At 36.3% G+C, this 16,486-nt stretch overlaps 1 protein-coding gene across 1 annotated transcript in view; it reads right to left on the reverse strand.

The window, feature by feature from the left end:
* Positions 1–2,164: 2,164 nt before the first annotated feature.
* LOC131857935 (uncharacterized) overlaps positions 2,165–16,486 on the reverse strand; it is a 32,692-nt gene continuing 18,370 nt past the window's right edge. The window contains exon 2 of the mRNA XM_059210725.1: positions 2,165–2,436. Within this exon, the coding sequence (XP_059066708.1) occupies positions 2,165–2,436 (272 nt within the window). The remainder of the gene's footprint in view (positions 2,437–16,486) is intronic.

Here is a 16,486-nt window from a genome sequence, read left to right on the forward strand (position 1 = left end):
GTTCAATGAATAGTTGCATAATGCCCCATCTTTCAATCCACTCATCGCTGCACCGAACCGTCAACTTGTATGCATTGGGGTGGTCAAGTTTATGCTAGGAATGCCTTCATTTTTCTCTCCAACTTGTTTGATCATTGTGGGCCACACCCTAACAACAAAATCGCTGAAGTGGTCAAGTTGCTCAAAGTTGTCAATGTTAGGATTCCCAAAGATACTGAGAGGGGGGGGGGGGGGTGAATCAGTATCTTACCGGTTTATGAATTTACTTGATTTAAAATATGAAAAGCATATCAATACTGTGTACCAGTAAACTAGAAATAATGCAGTAAACAGGAATAACAACAACCACATGAGAATCACACCATAACACAGTAGTTTAACGAGGAAACCCGGTGTGGGAAAAACCTCGGTGGGATTTGTGACCCACAATATTCGCTACTGGCCAATAAGTGAATATTACTCTTACAATAGGGGCCTGCACATGCAGGAAGGCCAAGTGCCTAGAGCTCACTGCTCAATTACAAAATGGGAAGTCACACTGACTTACAAAAATGGATTATGCAAATCCAATGTCTTGTACTACTTTAGATTAGCATCTGCTATGCCAGATTCACTGCCGGTTTTAGCTCTGCTACATACATAAACCCTTAACCTATAATTCACATATTAGGTCTGCATAATTTCACCTATCACCTTATTACAAAATGTTCTACAATGATCTCATACATATATGAGTCATATTACAACTCGCCATGTTGGCTTACAATGATTTTACAATTAATTACACAATACATTATAAACAAAATTCCTGTCGGCCAGGATGCTGGTATCCTTCCTTTCACTGTCGGTGTTCTAAATGCCAGTGTAGAGCCTATCGTTGCTGGTGCCGGTATATTTTTCTTTCTGGTATCATATGATTGCAAGGTTGCCATCAATGACAAAACCTTCAACCAACTACAATTTCTCATTAGAGTGTGCATTTGCCAACAATCTCCCCCTTTGGCATTGATGGCAACACTCATGAGAAAAATCCAAAAGGTGTCATCCAAAAATGAATCTGCCAGAATTGTCTTACCAAAAACGTGTTACCAAAAATATGTGCTCCCCCTGAGTTGATGAACCATTTGCTGATCATTTTTCTCATAGCCTCTACTCCCCCTTTGACATCAATGACAAAAGTTGTCATTCGCTGTCAGTGGAGTCCTGTCGGAATTCTTGTAACTGGTGGGTTACAATCTGAAAGATGTCTGTCAAAATCAGATTTATATCATTACTAAATGTTTTGCTATCTCTTATTGCCTCTTATGTTTTCTGCACTATACTGGTGAGTATGTGCATTTGTTCTTCCAGTGTCTTTAGTCCGGGAACCAAAGCCTCAGATATTTCTTTTCTCAAGGAAATAAGGTATCCTAGTCTTGGACTAAGTCTGCATTTCAAGTCCTTTGCCTTATCCTTAATTTCCTATTTGTCTTTCTCTAGTTTCTTGATTTTCTCTTCTTGCTCTGTAATTTTCTTCTCTAACTCCAAAAATGAATCTGATGCTCCTATTAGATTGTCAGCAATATTGTTTATCTTTTCTTGTGCTTTGCTGATTTCTTTGTCAAGATCCTCTGTCAATACATCTGTTTTACAAGTGTCCCTATACAGTTTCTTGAAGTAAAAAATGATTTCATTCAGTTTCTGGTAAAAGAGTATCCATTTCCTCTTTGTTCTTATTCACAATTTCCACAAAGAATTTCTCTTTTTCTTTTATCATTCTTTCCTTAAATGTATTCTCATTTATTTGATCAACAGTGATTAGGTTACCGGTGATGAACTTAGACAATGTGTCTAGTTGTCCTAAAGAATCTTTATTATCAACTATGCACTTTGGTGCAATTAATTTAAGAATTGATATGGTGTCATCAATAGCCTTATAGGCTTGTGCATTGCAATCCGTGATCTTCTTTATTGAATCTAATAAGACCTTAGTTACATTAGTAGGTCTGAATTCTGTCATGGTTGTTCCAGATGTTTGTCCAACAGTTTTTACAATAGCCATGTTGCCGGTTGTGGTTATTCCCTTGCTTGGTTCGACCTTTGGTAGGTCAGTCTGAGTTTGCATTTCCACAAACAAAGTTTTAGGCTTTTTAGTTTGGACCAGTGGCACTGTCTCTATTTGTACCTATGCTTCAACTTGTACCAGTTTGGGTTTCTCTAGCTGTGTCTCAGAATGTTTCTCTGAGTTTTCATTTGCTGGTTTCTCAGATGTTATCTCAGTATGTACCTCTGAACTTTCTTTTGCCGGTTCTTTAGATGGTTTAACAATTGTATCTACCAGTTTTTCAGTAGTATCCTCTACCAGTTGCTCTTCTTGTGAAGGTTTTTCTATATTTAACTCAACCTCTGTAGCCGGTGACTCAGTAGTCACATCCTTTTCTTTATCCTCGGTGGTCTCTATGTCAACCACGACATTAACTTCCTAAGTATCTACATTTACTATATACAAAATTTCTGATTTAGGGTTTGTGTCTTCTACTAGAGTCTCCATACTCTCAGTGACCAGTTGATTTTCAGTAGTGTCTACCGGTGGAGTGTCTGAAAGAGGTGGGGGCATATTGTCGGTTATTTTTAGGCTTGGTGGACCACCTACCTTGCCTTTACCCTTATCTCTGTCCTTTTGATATACTTTGATGGTTTTATGTCTGAGTAGTTCTTCCTCTTTTTCTTTCTCTACAAAGAAAATATCCCATCCATCAACAGTTTCCTCATAAACTTCCTTCACTCTGCCTGCCATTAATGCTACATGCCGGTGAGCAGTAGAAAACACTGTCTGGTTAGCCTCACTGATTAATTTGTCTATTTCATCAGGTGAGTTAACTGGATGCACTGCCAGTAGTTTTTCAACTTTAATCTTTTTATCCAAATCAACAATAGCTAATCTTCTAGCTTCTAATCTCCTATACAAGTCATTTGGAATTTCATCAACAATTTCCATTAAGAATTTCTTGTATATGTCCAAGTGTAAAATTACACTATTCTCTATACTTTCCTTATCATTAGCTGATAGTGTATTGTATATTTTATTTATGTTCTTCAGCTTACCATCCTCTATGATTTCACTAAGAAGTTTGTTAAGAGGAGTAATAGTCTGCTTTGTCTTCTTCTTCTTAGGAGTCATTTTCTTTGCCGGAGGCCTTACTGCCTGTTGCTTCTATCTTGTCCTTTTTGGTGAAGGAGAGGGTGCCAGTGAGGGTTTTCTTTTCCTCTCAACTATCTTGAATACTGCAGGTATGTCACTCTCTGAAGAAGTTCTAATCGGTGAAAGATGAGTTTCTGGTTGAAGTACTTTTAACTCACTTTTAGTTAAACCAGTTTGTTTTAGCACATCTTCCTTGATAGCTTTTGCCTGCCAGGTACCTTTTCTTACAGTTGCCTCAACCTTCTTAAGCCTTTTCCTAGATTGAATTTGACTTTCTATTGTTTCAGCACTACCAAATACTTTCTCTTTCGGTTCCTTAGGAGCTTCAAGGAGGGCTTTTGCATAAGTTTCAATAATGTTGTCATCTGTCTCATAGCCCATTTCAGTTAACCAAATAGTTCTAGGGATAACTGCCTCCATCCAAATTTGATCTTTCTTTATCACAAATCAGATTTCCTTTTGATACTTATCCACAATAGCTTGTGATAGCCTTACTCTGGTTTTCATTTGATCCTTTAGAGCTTGAAAATGCTCATTTATGTTTTTCTCCTTGTTCTCTCCCATATTGTTCAATAGTACTGATAGTTGTTTTCCTACCGGTATATCAAATCAAAAATCTCTAGCACCAATACCGAGTACTTGTTTGGTTATGTATAGCATCAGACAAACAAGTAAGTTTCCAAATTTGAATGTTCCTTTCTTATCTCTTTTGATCTTACCCAAATTGTCTATCAACTCATCTTTGAGCCATTCACATATGTCTATCCATGCATTGTCATTTACCATGTCATAGGCACTTTTAATACATAGGCTAGAAACTAATTTTAACCTATTTGCATGAGTAGCCTTATAACCTAAGATCATACTGATAAATCTGATATTTATATCCTTTACATCATTTACCCTCAGAGATCTCTTATCAAATGTTGCACCAGTCAGTTTTGTCACTAAGTCATTTGAGACCTTAGTTTTGTCAGGTCTATTGCCGATGGAGGGTAACCTTGTTACAGCCTTTACTACTTCTTTTGTGATTTTATGAAATGAGTCCAACCAGAAAAATTCACCATGTACTCTGCTTAATACTATCCTTATGTTATCCTTGGGGAAATCCGGGATACTGAGAATTTCAGTGAAACCTAGGGTTTCTACTATCTTATGTTCAGGTTTGATATTTCCAGATTCATCACAAATCACAGATTTATACATATTCTTAATTTCCTCATCACCTAGTTCATCAATATGATAGTGTATATACATCCTAGGGTCTTCAGCATATACTACCCCTTTAGGTATTTGAGAAAATGCACCTAGGCTATCATCTTTCTTCGCAATTTCGGGAACTAACTGGAACACGGGTCTAGGGCGTTTAATTACTTCAACAACAGTAGGGTTTGCAATAAATTCAGGAGTGGATGAAGATGCCATAGCTATAAATACCTTAATCTGCCTTAGGAATGAATGATTTGATGGATTGCTTCACTTCTTCGCTTGGGATACCTTCGCTCGGGAATTTTTGCGCTCTCGAAGATTTGAATGCTCAGTGAAATGAAAATGGAGCCAAAACACTTGTTTTATAATGTTATTTTCTTCACCTACCACATTTAATGCTTGCTGGTTAAGTCACAACTTAACTCATCTACCGGTATAGAAATAATTTCAACTTCTCACCATCAACCAAGGGAATAATAGCATGTTTTTCATTTAGTTGCTAAACCCCCAAAGGAATTTTCTTCAGTTAGATGAAGAGTCTCCTGCCGATGGAGTGTTACTCTATTCTGCCGGTGGAGGAGTATTCCCATCAACATTTTGATCTGACTTTCTGATCCATTATTTTGAGAATTCTTGTTTTACCTCTTCAACCTTTTCTTTACCCTTCAAACTAGGACCTTTGTTATTTGCCGGTGATGACTTGCTTCTACAAAATTTAGCAATATGCCCAATCTTGTTACAAGCATAACAAGTCACATTGTTTTTTTGAATAGCTTTCCCATATCCTATGCCGGTTTGTGTTCTGCATTGATTAGATAAGTGTCCAAATCTTCCACAAACATAACATCTTACATTCATTATGCAATTCTCTGAATTATGACCAATTTTGTTGCATTTAGAGCACTGACCGGTGGGTGTATTAGTGTTCTGATAATTTATAGATCTACACTGATTTGCTTTGTGACCATACTTGTTACAGTTAAAGCATTTTCCTTTGAATTTGTAAGCATTAGGTTGTCTTACCGGTTTGCTATGATCATGATTGTTTGCAGTACTGGAGCTTTCACCAACTTCAAAGCCAAGGCCATTTGTATCACCATTAGGTTTCTGATTCTTCAACATGTCACCAAGTTCTTCTGATCTTTTCTTGAATTTCTCCTTGTGTTGATTTGCAGCAACCAGTTCTCTTTCCAAGATTCCTTTCTTGTTGGCATCACTATAACAAACAAATGAGATGGTTGGCATTCCAATTACAGTGAGAGATTGTTGATATTTCATTAAGGATATTGAGAAGGTTGTTGATGATTATGGATATAACTGATTAAGGATATTTACTGTCTTAATATTATTATTTTGTCATTGATGTCAAGAAATTGATTTTTTGACTTAGTAGGATGTTGCCATATCTTAAGTAGTATGATTTGATGAGTATAAAGATGTCGGTAAAAGACATAGAGAGAATATGATGAATAAGGGGAGAAATACAGTTATTCAATGGGCAACTATTACCGAGTTAGACAATGATGAGATCATGATGTTTATATTGTTTTGATATTCTACAAATGATATTATTTGCAAGGTTAATACTATACTATGTTACCGAGCAAAGAACCTAGTCGGTAAACCCTAAGGAACCTAGTCAGTAAACCCTAAGGTTATCGCTATCGGTTAATGAAGGCAGAATGTCTACTAAGTGAAGTTTAGTATTTACCGAGTTGCAATCGAGCTATAACATAATACATTAAATGTTTGCATGCGTTATTTAATGAAGGAAGCTGATGAGTTGGAGATGATTTAATGATTAGTAAGCCCTGAATGAAGTTTTTTAAAGAATCTATGGCAATGAAAGATCGGCAGGAAGATCTACAGCTCAGATTAAACTGCAATACCCTAACACAAGTTCCAAGGTGAAAATGCAAGTTCCAAGGCAGGGTAAAACATTTTTAGATCGAAGGATACATTGAACCTGGACAAGATTGAAGATCTGATGGCTATGATTGATCATGGGAAATGTGATCAAGGAGATTAAGTGGTTACCTGATTGTTTATAAATAGGAAACTATTGATAAACAATGTATGTGGGCAAGTGTATGCATAGGGATACTACATAGTGATTACCGAGCATAGAAGCTTGAAGACCTGTTTTGAATAACAGAGTATAGAGCCCAGCAGATAGACAAGATTAGTTCTATATCTAGATTATTGAGCAAATAGGAATCTGCTTCAACATTTTCAGATGTGAAGTTGCAGATAGATTTTATTACTGTTATTTTGTGAAAGTGACAGAAAATCTCTTAACTAAGTGGACTTCACAGTCTTATATGTAAAACCCTCTAGCAAGGTGACATTCAGATTGAGTGTTTGAAATCCTTTAAAAAGGTCACTTCTAACAAGGTGAAGATCCTAATAGATCTGAGGGAAATCCCTTAACTGGGTCACATCTAGCAATGTGATTGTAATCTTTAACAGGATTTGCTTTTAACCGAGCATACTCTAGAAGAGTATATTTCTTAGTGGGTCCGAAATCCCACAGTGGTTTTTCCCTATTTGGGTTTCCATGTTAAATCTGGTGTTATGAGGTTTATGGTGATTCTATGCTTTTAAGTTTGCATGTTTGACAGTTTTTGGTTATATTACTGATGTATATGTTACCGAGGTTGAATCTGATGTTTTTATGGATGATTAAGTTTGTATGATTCACCTCCCCCCTCTCATCTTGTTGGGTATTGGATCTGTACTTATATTAAGTATCAGAACTATCATCTCTGTCTCATGAGTTTATTTGAGTCATTTTGTGTATGCATCAGATCTGTCTTCAACATATCATTTTCATAACTAAGTCTTGTGTTTTCATTTGCAACATCATTCAGTCTTCTAGTCAAGTCTTCTTCATTTTTCTTTCTATCTTCAATTTCTTTACAAAATCTCATGGTCATATCTTGCATTTCATTCTTTGTTGTATTGTTCTCTTGTTTTAGCTTGTTCACCAGATCACTAAGAGTTTCCTTTTCATCATTCTCATTTTGCATCTTTTCACAAAGTTCTCTTCTCTTGTTTCTTGCAATAGTAAGATTTTCTTGAAGCACTTGAATAATATCCTGTGCAGCCTTTAGATCATCTTCGAGTTTGATATTCTTCAACTTTTCTGCATCGTAGTCTAAAAGAGCTATTTCTAATTGCTTCATCAAGTTTTCCATCTGTGCCAGTGTCAAGATCTTCCTCAAGCTGTTAAGATCTGAAAGTAGAGGACCGAGCTCTGATACCAATTGTTAGGATTCCCAAAGATACTGAGAGGGTGGGGGGGGGGGGTGAATCAGTATCTTACCAGTTTATGAATTTACTTGATTTAAAATATGAAAAGCATATCAATACTATGTACTGGTAAACCAAAAATAATGCAATAAACATGAATAACAACAACCACATGAGAATCACACCATAACATAGTAGTTTAATGAGGAAACCCAGTGTAGGAAAAACCTCAGTGGGATTTGTGACCCACAATATTCGCTTACTGGCCAATAAGCGAATATTATTCTTACAATAGGGGCTTGCACATGCAGGAAGGCCAAGTGCCTAGAGCTCGTTGCTCAATTACAAAATGGGAAGTTACACTGACTTACAAAAATGGATTATGCAAATCCAATGTCTTGTACTGCTTAAGATTAGCATCTGCTATGCCAGATTCAGTACCGGTTTTAGCTCTGCTACATAAATAAACCCTTAACCTATAATTCACATATTAGGTCTACATAATTTCGTCTATCACCTTATTACAAAATGTTCTACAATGAGCTCATACATATATGGGTCATATTACAACTCGCCATGTCGGCTTACAATGATTTTACAATTAATTACACAATAGATTATAAACAAAATTCCTATCGGCCAGGATGCTGGTATCCTTCCTTTCATTGCCGGTGTTCTGTACACTGGTGTAGAGTTTGTCATTGCTGGTGCCGATATATTTGTCTTGTCGGTATCATATGATTGCAAGGTTTCCATCAATGACAAAACCTTCAATCACCTACAATTTCTCATTGGAGTGTGCATTTGCCAATAGTCAATATTCGGCATTGCGTTCTCGGCACCCGTTAATCATAAGAATGAGTCGTCTAATCCTACGGGGTTGTGAGATGGCACTCTAAAAAATACTCTCTCGGTTTAGGTAGACTCGGATCCTATTTCTCATGGTGACACTTTCTCGGTTGCGACAAAAAGGGTCAAATGGGTTCAATAAAAAGTTGCACAATGCCCTAACTTTCAATCGGATCGTCGCAACACCGAACTGCCAGCTCACAGGAGACTGAGTGTTTGGGTTTACGCTAGGATTGCCTTTGTTTTTGTCTCCAAATCGTCTGATCGATGTGGGCCACACCCTACTGGCCATCCCATTTAAGTGCTCAAAGCGCGAAAAGTTGTCAAACTTTGGCAATGCGTTTCTCCATGCCCGTGAGACATATGAATGAGTCATCTGATCCTATGGGGTCGTGCTATGACACTCTATTAGGCTATGCATTAGATTAATAGATGTAAATACTCTTAAGTATTATTAATTGTTGGGAGTCATTTAAAGTAGCTCTATTAGGGTATGCATTAGATGAATAGAAGTGTATGGGCTATGCAATTTTTTTAGAATGGGTATTGGTACAATGGTGTCTTACATTGTCTAATTTTGGTTCTTTCCATGTTTCCCTTATATAGTCTTATTTTTATTGGCTACTATTGGTTACTATTGGTTGGAAATTCTTTAATCATTAATTATGTAATAACCATTTTGGTTACTATTGGTTTTTAAAATTTGACCTCAAGTACTATCTTAAGTGGTTAAGCAATCTCTATCCAATGTAGAAATATTAGCTTCATAAACTTATCAACTAGAGCCTTGATAAAAACTCTATGTCACAATCTAATGTGCAGTAAATATAGTAAGATCCCAATATCAAGGTTAAATCTAGATGTAGACCTATACCTTGAGGATCCATTGATAATGACCCTACCTACGTATCTTTCTATAGGAATTAATGGCTCTATAGTTCACACAATATACTGAAGAAGACTTCTGTAGACGTATAAAAATGACCACTTTCCTAAGTGAATATTTAATATTCATTTTAACCTCATTCCTCTATTTAATTAAATTCTATTTAATTAAATTATTCACATTCATCTATTTAATTAATTGAATTACTCAATTTATTTGATTAAGTTCACCTAAGCCTTTCATTACCTTTAATTAAATAAATCACTTTATTTAATTAATTCCCCTTTCTCCCCTTTTAATTAAATTTACATTTAATTAAATTGATCCTTGCAAGTAAATAAGTCTAATTTATTTATTTAAATCCCCCTTGTATTTATGCAAGTTGCATCTATTTTTGTTGAAATAAAGTAATTTATTTTAATTAAAATTCCCCTCCATCCACTTCCAAAATCCTACATCTCCCACTTGCCTCCTTAACCCCCTTCTAGATTCTTCTAATCACTTCTAAATTAGCCTAATCCATCTCCTAAATATTGTCACATCCCTAAGCAAAGAGAAGTCACTTCTCAAACCCTCAAAGTCTTTGAAAACCATTAAAGGCTTTATGTCTTCAACAAGTTTAACCTTTAAAGTCTTCCTAACCATTAATGGTTAGCTCAACCTTCTTGCATGATTAGAGACTTTCTCTCCAACTCAACCTTCATCTAACCCAAGTGTCTCACCAAGCATTCATTGCTTTGACCATCGTTATCCCTTTAACCCTTGCACAAGAGTTTATCCTTTGGGTAAAATCTTTATCCAATGGATAACCCTAACCTAACCTTAACCCTTACCTCCTAAGGTAACCATCATGTCTTCTCAAGCATTTAATGCTTCTTTCATCTCCTCTCAAGCAGTCTTTTGTTGACAATTGTCACCATTTCATTGGTGAGAATTGTATACATGGATTGATAACTTTCAATCCTGGCCCTTGTTAAGATTATCCAATCTTGACCATTCATTGCCCTATTTTTCCTATAAATAGAGCTCTCATTCTCTCATTTTTATATATCCAAGTCTTTAGTATCAAGCTTGTAGACATTTTACTAAGTATATCCAAGTTTCATGCATCCAATCCGTAATCATTTTTAAATCAATCATTTAGCCTCTCTTTGAATAGAAATCATCTGAATAAGCATTTTAAGAAGCATTTCCATTATCATAACACTCTCATATTAGACTAGTATATCATGTTAGGATAGGTTTTACTAATCTTTTATCTTATCATCATATCCATGCTAGTTTAAATCATATTAGATTTAATATCATGCATAACTAGGAATGCATTCATACTAGGTTGATCAAACATCCCTCATTCTTGGAGTTGTCATTCCTAAAGTCACTTTGCTCAGTGATCTGAGAGCAAAGGAATTGACTTGAGGGATCCTATGAGATAGAGAACAATGGAATGTCCCTTGGGGAGTTCAGCTATTCAATATAGCTCCACAACTTGCACCAATAGTACCATTGGTGTGTGGACCTTTTTTAAACTAAAATTTCCATTTCTTTGCACCACTTTTCCCGCACATATTTCTGGCGCCCATCGTGGGGCATAACCCCATAAAACATATCATTTTTAATGCAGGAGGGATATTGCAGGTAGGCGAAAAAGATGAGTTAGCACATTGGAGTCTTCTTTTAGCGCTTAGAAACCGTTTGCTAGCGCATCTTGCTCATTGTTTAGCACATTGAGAACTTAGGTTAGCGCATAACACTCTGACTGTCAACTGTAAAATCATAGCGCATTAAAAAACTAGTCTAGCGCATAGGGATTATTTTGTGGCGCGTTTGTGCATTGTTGTAGTGCATTGGTGCAATAGTGTAGTGCATAGAGGTAGCAGAGAAAAAAAAATTGTAATCGAGGAAAATCATTTTAGGCTTGTGTAAGCCCCCACTAACATTTGATTACTGATGAATTTCATGCAGGTTCTAATCTTTTTTGTGCAGGGGGAGTTCGTTTAGAAGTTTTATCTTTTTTTTTAACTTTCTTTCAAAAGAAGTTAGTTAAAAATAATTCACTCTCCCTTTTGTACAAGTTAAAATAAACCTCATATTTTCATTTTGGATGCTTAAAATGAACCTCAGACTTCTTTTTGGTGTTTAAAACGAAAATTCATCTTTTCTTTATTGCAAGGTAAAAAGAACAATAAAATTCACTTTTTCTTTCTTGCAAGTTAGAAAAGGAAAAACACTTCATTTTGGGGGTCTAAAAAGAACGAAACAAATTTACTTTCAGTAAGGTTAAAACGAACTTCACCTTCCTTTGGTGTCTAAAATGATCAATTTTATTTTTGCAAAGGTAAAAGAACCTCATCTTCATTTTATGCAAAGCAAAGAGGGAAAAATTTCCCCTATTGACTTTAAATTTTGTTGACCAATTCACGATTTACTTTGTTGACCAGGTTTATTCAAAGTTTTTTGGAAATACACACTTTGCTATGAAAGGTTAAAAAGAACACCATGATTTTGGAGCAAAATATTCAACTAGAAGTTAGAAAATCATTGTCTTGAAGGCTAAAAAGAACCATTGTTTGCCTTGTCTTGAAAGTGGAAGGTATATGCTCTCCCCTTAACTGGGTGATCAAAAAGCCAAACCACTCTTATGCTTTCTTCATTTCAAGAATTTACATCCTTTAGTAGGCCTGCCCTCCCGAGTTGCTCTTAGAGTGCCATTTAAATGGTCGGTGAGAGGGGAACGACCTAAGTGGGAAATGACTTTATCGCCAAGTGTTCCAACCCACTATAATCAAAAGTGGAGGTTGACAAAAGTCCCTTCAACGGTTTTTCTTAGTGATTAGCCTTCCCCCAGTATCTTTACAATATGTAAAGCCTTTGTTCTAAAGGTTGGGAAGCCTCCTGAGGGAGTTTATCACTAAAGACTGAACAGGAAGCCTGATTAAAAACTTTAGAAATAGAAACTTTGAGCCGAATTAGTATCTAAACATCTCCAATATCATAGTGTAAGGGTGGGAAAGAATTCACCCCCAAGAATACTCACCATATATCTCCCAAGATAACTAATCAATTGTGAAGCAATTCACTTTGAGTTAATTTCTGGCAAAAGGCAAAAAAATGAGTGCCCCCTAGGGGGTAACACGACTATTTGAGTTGACGGAGTATCGAGACTAGTGGGCTATGGTATTGTTGATGACCCTTGAATAAAGAGTCTATCTAATTTATCTTGTATCTAAACTTGAGAAAACATTGGGGATTTGAACACATCCTCGCAGAACATACACTATCTATTTAGCATAGACAAAATTGGTTATTTATTTCATGTCGTGTTTTCGAGTTACTTTCAGAAAATCATCCACCAAAATAAACAAGTGTTAAAATTTTCTAAAAACAACCAACAACAAAGCAATCAAGGTATTCTAGTGCATAGGAGCAACATCCTAGCGCATTTTGACCATTTTATAGTGCATGCAAACCAGAACTTAGCGCTTCCATCTATCAAAATAGCGCACAAACAGTTGTCATACTGGTAAACATTTCAGTAGTGCTTTGTGAAACCATATTAGCGCTTTTAAGCATTAGTATAGCACATAAGAGGCTTAACTTAGCGCTTGAAGTCCAAATTACAATATTTAATCAGGACATATTAGCACATAACCTTCCCAGTTAGAAACAGTTTTCAGAACTCTGAGTTAGCACGTAACATAGGAATCTTAGCGCATAGCAAATTTTCTGTAGCGCATCTAGATCATCAGGTAGCACATCTAGTCTCTGTTTTAGTGCATGGTTAAAACACAAAAAAACAGAGAGTAAACCAGGCATTTTTAGAAAATTTTATCACCAGTCCTAAATACCCTTTTGGGCCTTTTGTCAAACTCACCAGTCAGAATCCGAACCAAGTCATTTCCAAAATCAAGCAAGCATCCTTAGAACAAATTTGTCGAATCTTAAACTAGCTCGAGATAAGAATTCATCCAACCAAAATTAGGTAGTACCATCACATTGATCAAAAGGTCTGCCATCTAAACGGATTCTATCAAAACAAAACATCATACCAAGTTTAAACCTTAAGTTGTCAAAACACGTTTCCATATCAGGAGACTCTTATCCATGTCATTTGACACACTTTGTCGTGGGGGCAAATCTAAACCTCTTCTTGATGAAGTAAACTTGATTTTTTCAAACGAAGTATCTCAACCCAACATCGAAGGAAACCATTGATCATTCGTGTATGACCACTCCTCATATTTTGAGAAGTCTTCATCACAAAACTGAGTTGAAGAAAAGCCAACCTAGTTCTATAAAACTTGCCAAACAGAATAAGTTTCTCTCTATCAATTGCCAACTTTTTAAATCACATCGCGCATTCTTGCGTCATATGCGATTCTATCTTCAAGGCAAATAAAACAAGTTTGACAAAGAACCCTTAAGAAGCAGAGATTACATTCAAAAAGCGACATTCAACCAATGCTTGAATCATGGAGGAAAGATTAATCTCGCTTTATTCCCACATATCTGCATCACTTATAACGTAGCTCGATCCGAACCACCAACCCCTGAACGAGAAGAAGAATATTTTATCCCCTTTGTCACAGAAAGCTTTTACTAGATGCTCGTTGTCACTCGTTGTCAAAGGAACAAGCAAAGTGAACCACAACCAGAGTCAAGTATGGGTCGTAGATTATCCAACCCTTTCGATTATACTGATCTAGGAGATACAAAGATCACTGAGGAACTTCTCCAAGAATGTCAAGAAAACCCCTCATTCCAAAAGCTCATGGAAAGACTCATTGAAGCTGACAAAGAAAAATATATGCTCATGCTAACTAGAAAAGGAGTTAGACTTCCTGAAGATTTTGATATTGAAAACTTAAGGAAGGTCGACGAACAAATTTTTAGGACAAGGACTCGAAATTACGCCTATCAAAAACAACATAGAGAAGAAGAAATGAATGATCCTGAAATCATACCTGAACACAACCATGCCCGAACTAGGTAGAATGAAAGGGAAGAAGCTTTCCCTTGGCGTACAAATGCACCCATGGTCGCTCTTACACAACAAATTCAAATGCTGCAAAGACAAATGCAGGACATGCAATAGGCGACCACAGTGCGATACTCCTTGAATGAAATTTGTCCTTACCCCTTTGACAGGAGATTAAACATGATACCTTTTCCCTTGAATTCAGATTTACCAAAATACGACAAATATGATGGTAAAAGTGATCCCCGTGATCATGTTCGAGAATTTTGTACCATAAGCCTAGAATTTTCTCACGATGACACTTACTTAATGAGGCTATTCCCAAGAAGTTTGGGAGGGAAAACAATGGAGTGGTTGTCTAAACTTACACCTCCCATCAGATCCTTTAATGAGCTGGTAAACAAATTTATCACACAATACTCCTATAATATTCAACACGCGATCACCATGTTGGATGTATGTAATACCAAACAGAAAAACAATGAAACATTCATCGTGTTTCTTCAACATTGGAGGCGTATGGTTTCAAGATATCGTAGAGATGTGCTTGGAAAGGAAAAGATGGAGATATTTATCGACAATTTAAATAGTGAGATGAGTTATCAACTCAAGCTCCAGTGCATACTATCTTTTGCTAAGTTGATCGAAAACGGAATCCAAGTAGAGGAAGCCTGCATCAAGAAAGGAACATTGAATTTCTTAAAGGAAAGAACTAATTCATCCAACACTCACTTTAACAACCAAAACAACAACAACACTTTAGACAAATCCCGATTCTGGACCAGAAACAAAAACATTGTTAATGGGGGAGGAGTTGATGGTAATGATATGAAATCCAAACAACCAGTATTAGCTTTATCAGGTAATCTACAATCTAACAAGAATTAAAAAAGTGTTAACCAAGGCACTAACACTTATCCACAGAATACCAATCAGGGACCTTCAAATTCAAACACCAACAACAATACCCAAGACAACAACACTAATTGAGGGAATAATACAAATCAAAGAGGTAACACCAACACTTTCCCAAATAGACACATCTACACACCATTGGGGAAATCCTTAGAATCAACATTTCACGAACTCCTGGCAAACAATATTATCACATTGCCATCCATAAACAACTTTGAACCCCAGATCAAACCACCTTGGTGGAATGACTCACATTTCTCTGATTTTGATCGAAACAAAGGACATCACACAAATGATTGCATGAGGCTTAAGAATATTGTTCAAGATATGATCAATAGAGGTGATTTAACTATTGATGGTCTCAAAACGAATGGTGATCATGTCGCCTTTAAAAATCCTCTTCCAAATTACAACAAGGAATGAGCTTCATCATCAAACGATACACGAGGAGATCACATAAATCATCTGTACAACAACACCATCAATCACCTATCAAGAGATGACAACCAAATAAATGGCATAAAGATCAAAGACAAACAAGACCATACATCAATCAATGTGACAACTGGAGCTCAAAAATACATCTTGAAAGGGCATACATCGACATTGACCACTATCCCCAAGACTTAATATGATTAACTCCTGCTCAGATATCCATACTCGAGTTACTCAAACTCTCACCAAAACATAAAGACATCTTTGAACAAGCACTCGTTGAAACAAATGTGCCTCAAGATCTGGACATTGACAAATATCAAGCCATGGTGGCTCATATGACAGGGCCTCATAATCTCACCTTTTCCAAACATGATAATATCTATTTAAGTCATCCATAAAGCACTCCCCTTCATATTGAAGTCTTAGTCTACAAACATCAAGTTAAAAGAGTATTAATAGATAGAGGAGCTGGTCTCAATATCTGTACTTTAAAACTTATCAGTGCATTAGGCTTCTCTGAACAGTCTATTGATCCACACAAAAAGATCACCATCAAGTCATATGATGATGAAGAAAGATCATCCAAAGGAACAATGATACTACCTATTCAGGTAGGATCGATACAAAGAGACACTGTGTGCCAAGTCTTAGACATAGACTTAACATACAATATATATTTTATTGGGCTGTCCTTAGATACATGAAATGCAAGCAGTGCCATCAACTTACCATCAGTGTGTCAAATTCCTATATAATGGATAGGAGATTTCCATATCTG

This window comes from Cryptomeria japonica, chromosome 8, assembly GCF_030272615.1.
Source record: "Cryptomeria japonica chromosome 8, Sugi_1.0, whole genome shotgun sequence".
Lineage (NCBI taxonomy): Eukaryota > Viridiplantae > Streptophyta > Pinopsida > Cupressales > Cupressaceae > Cryptomeria > Cryptomeria japonica.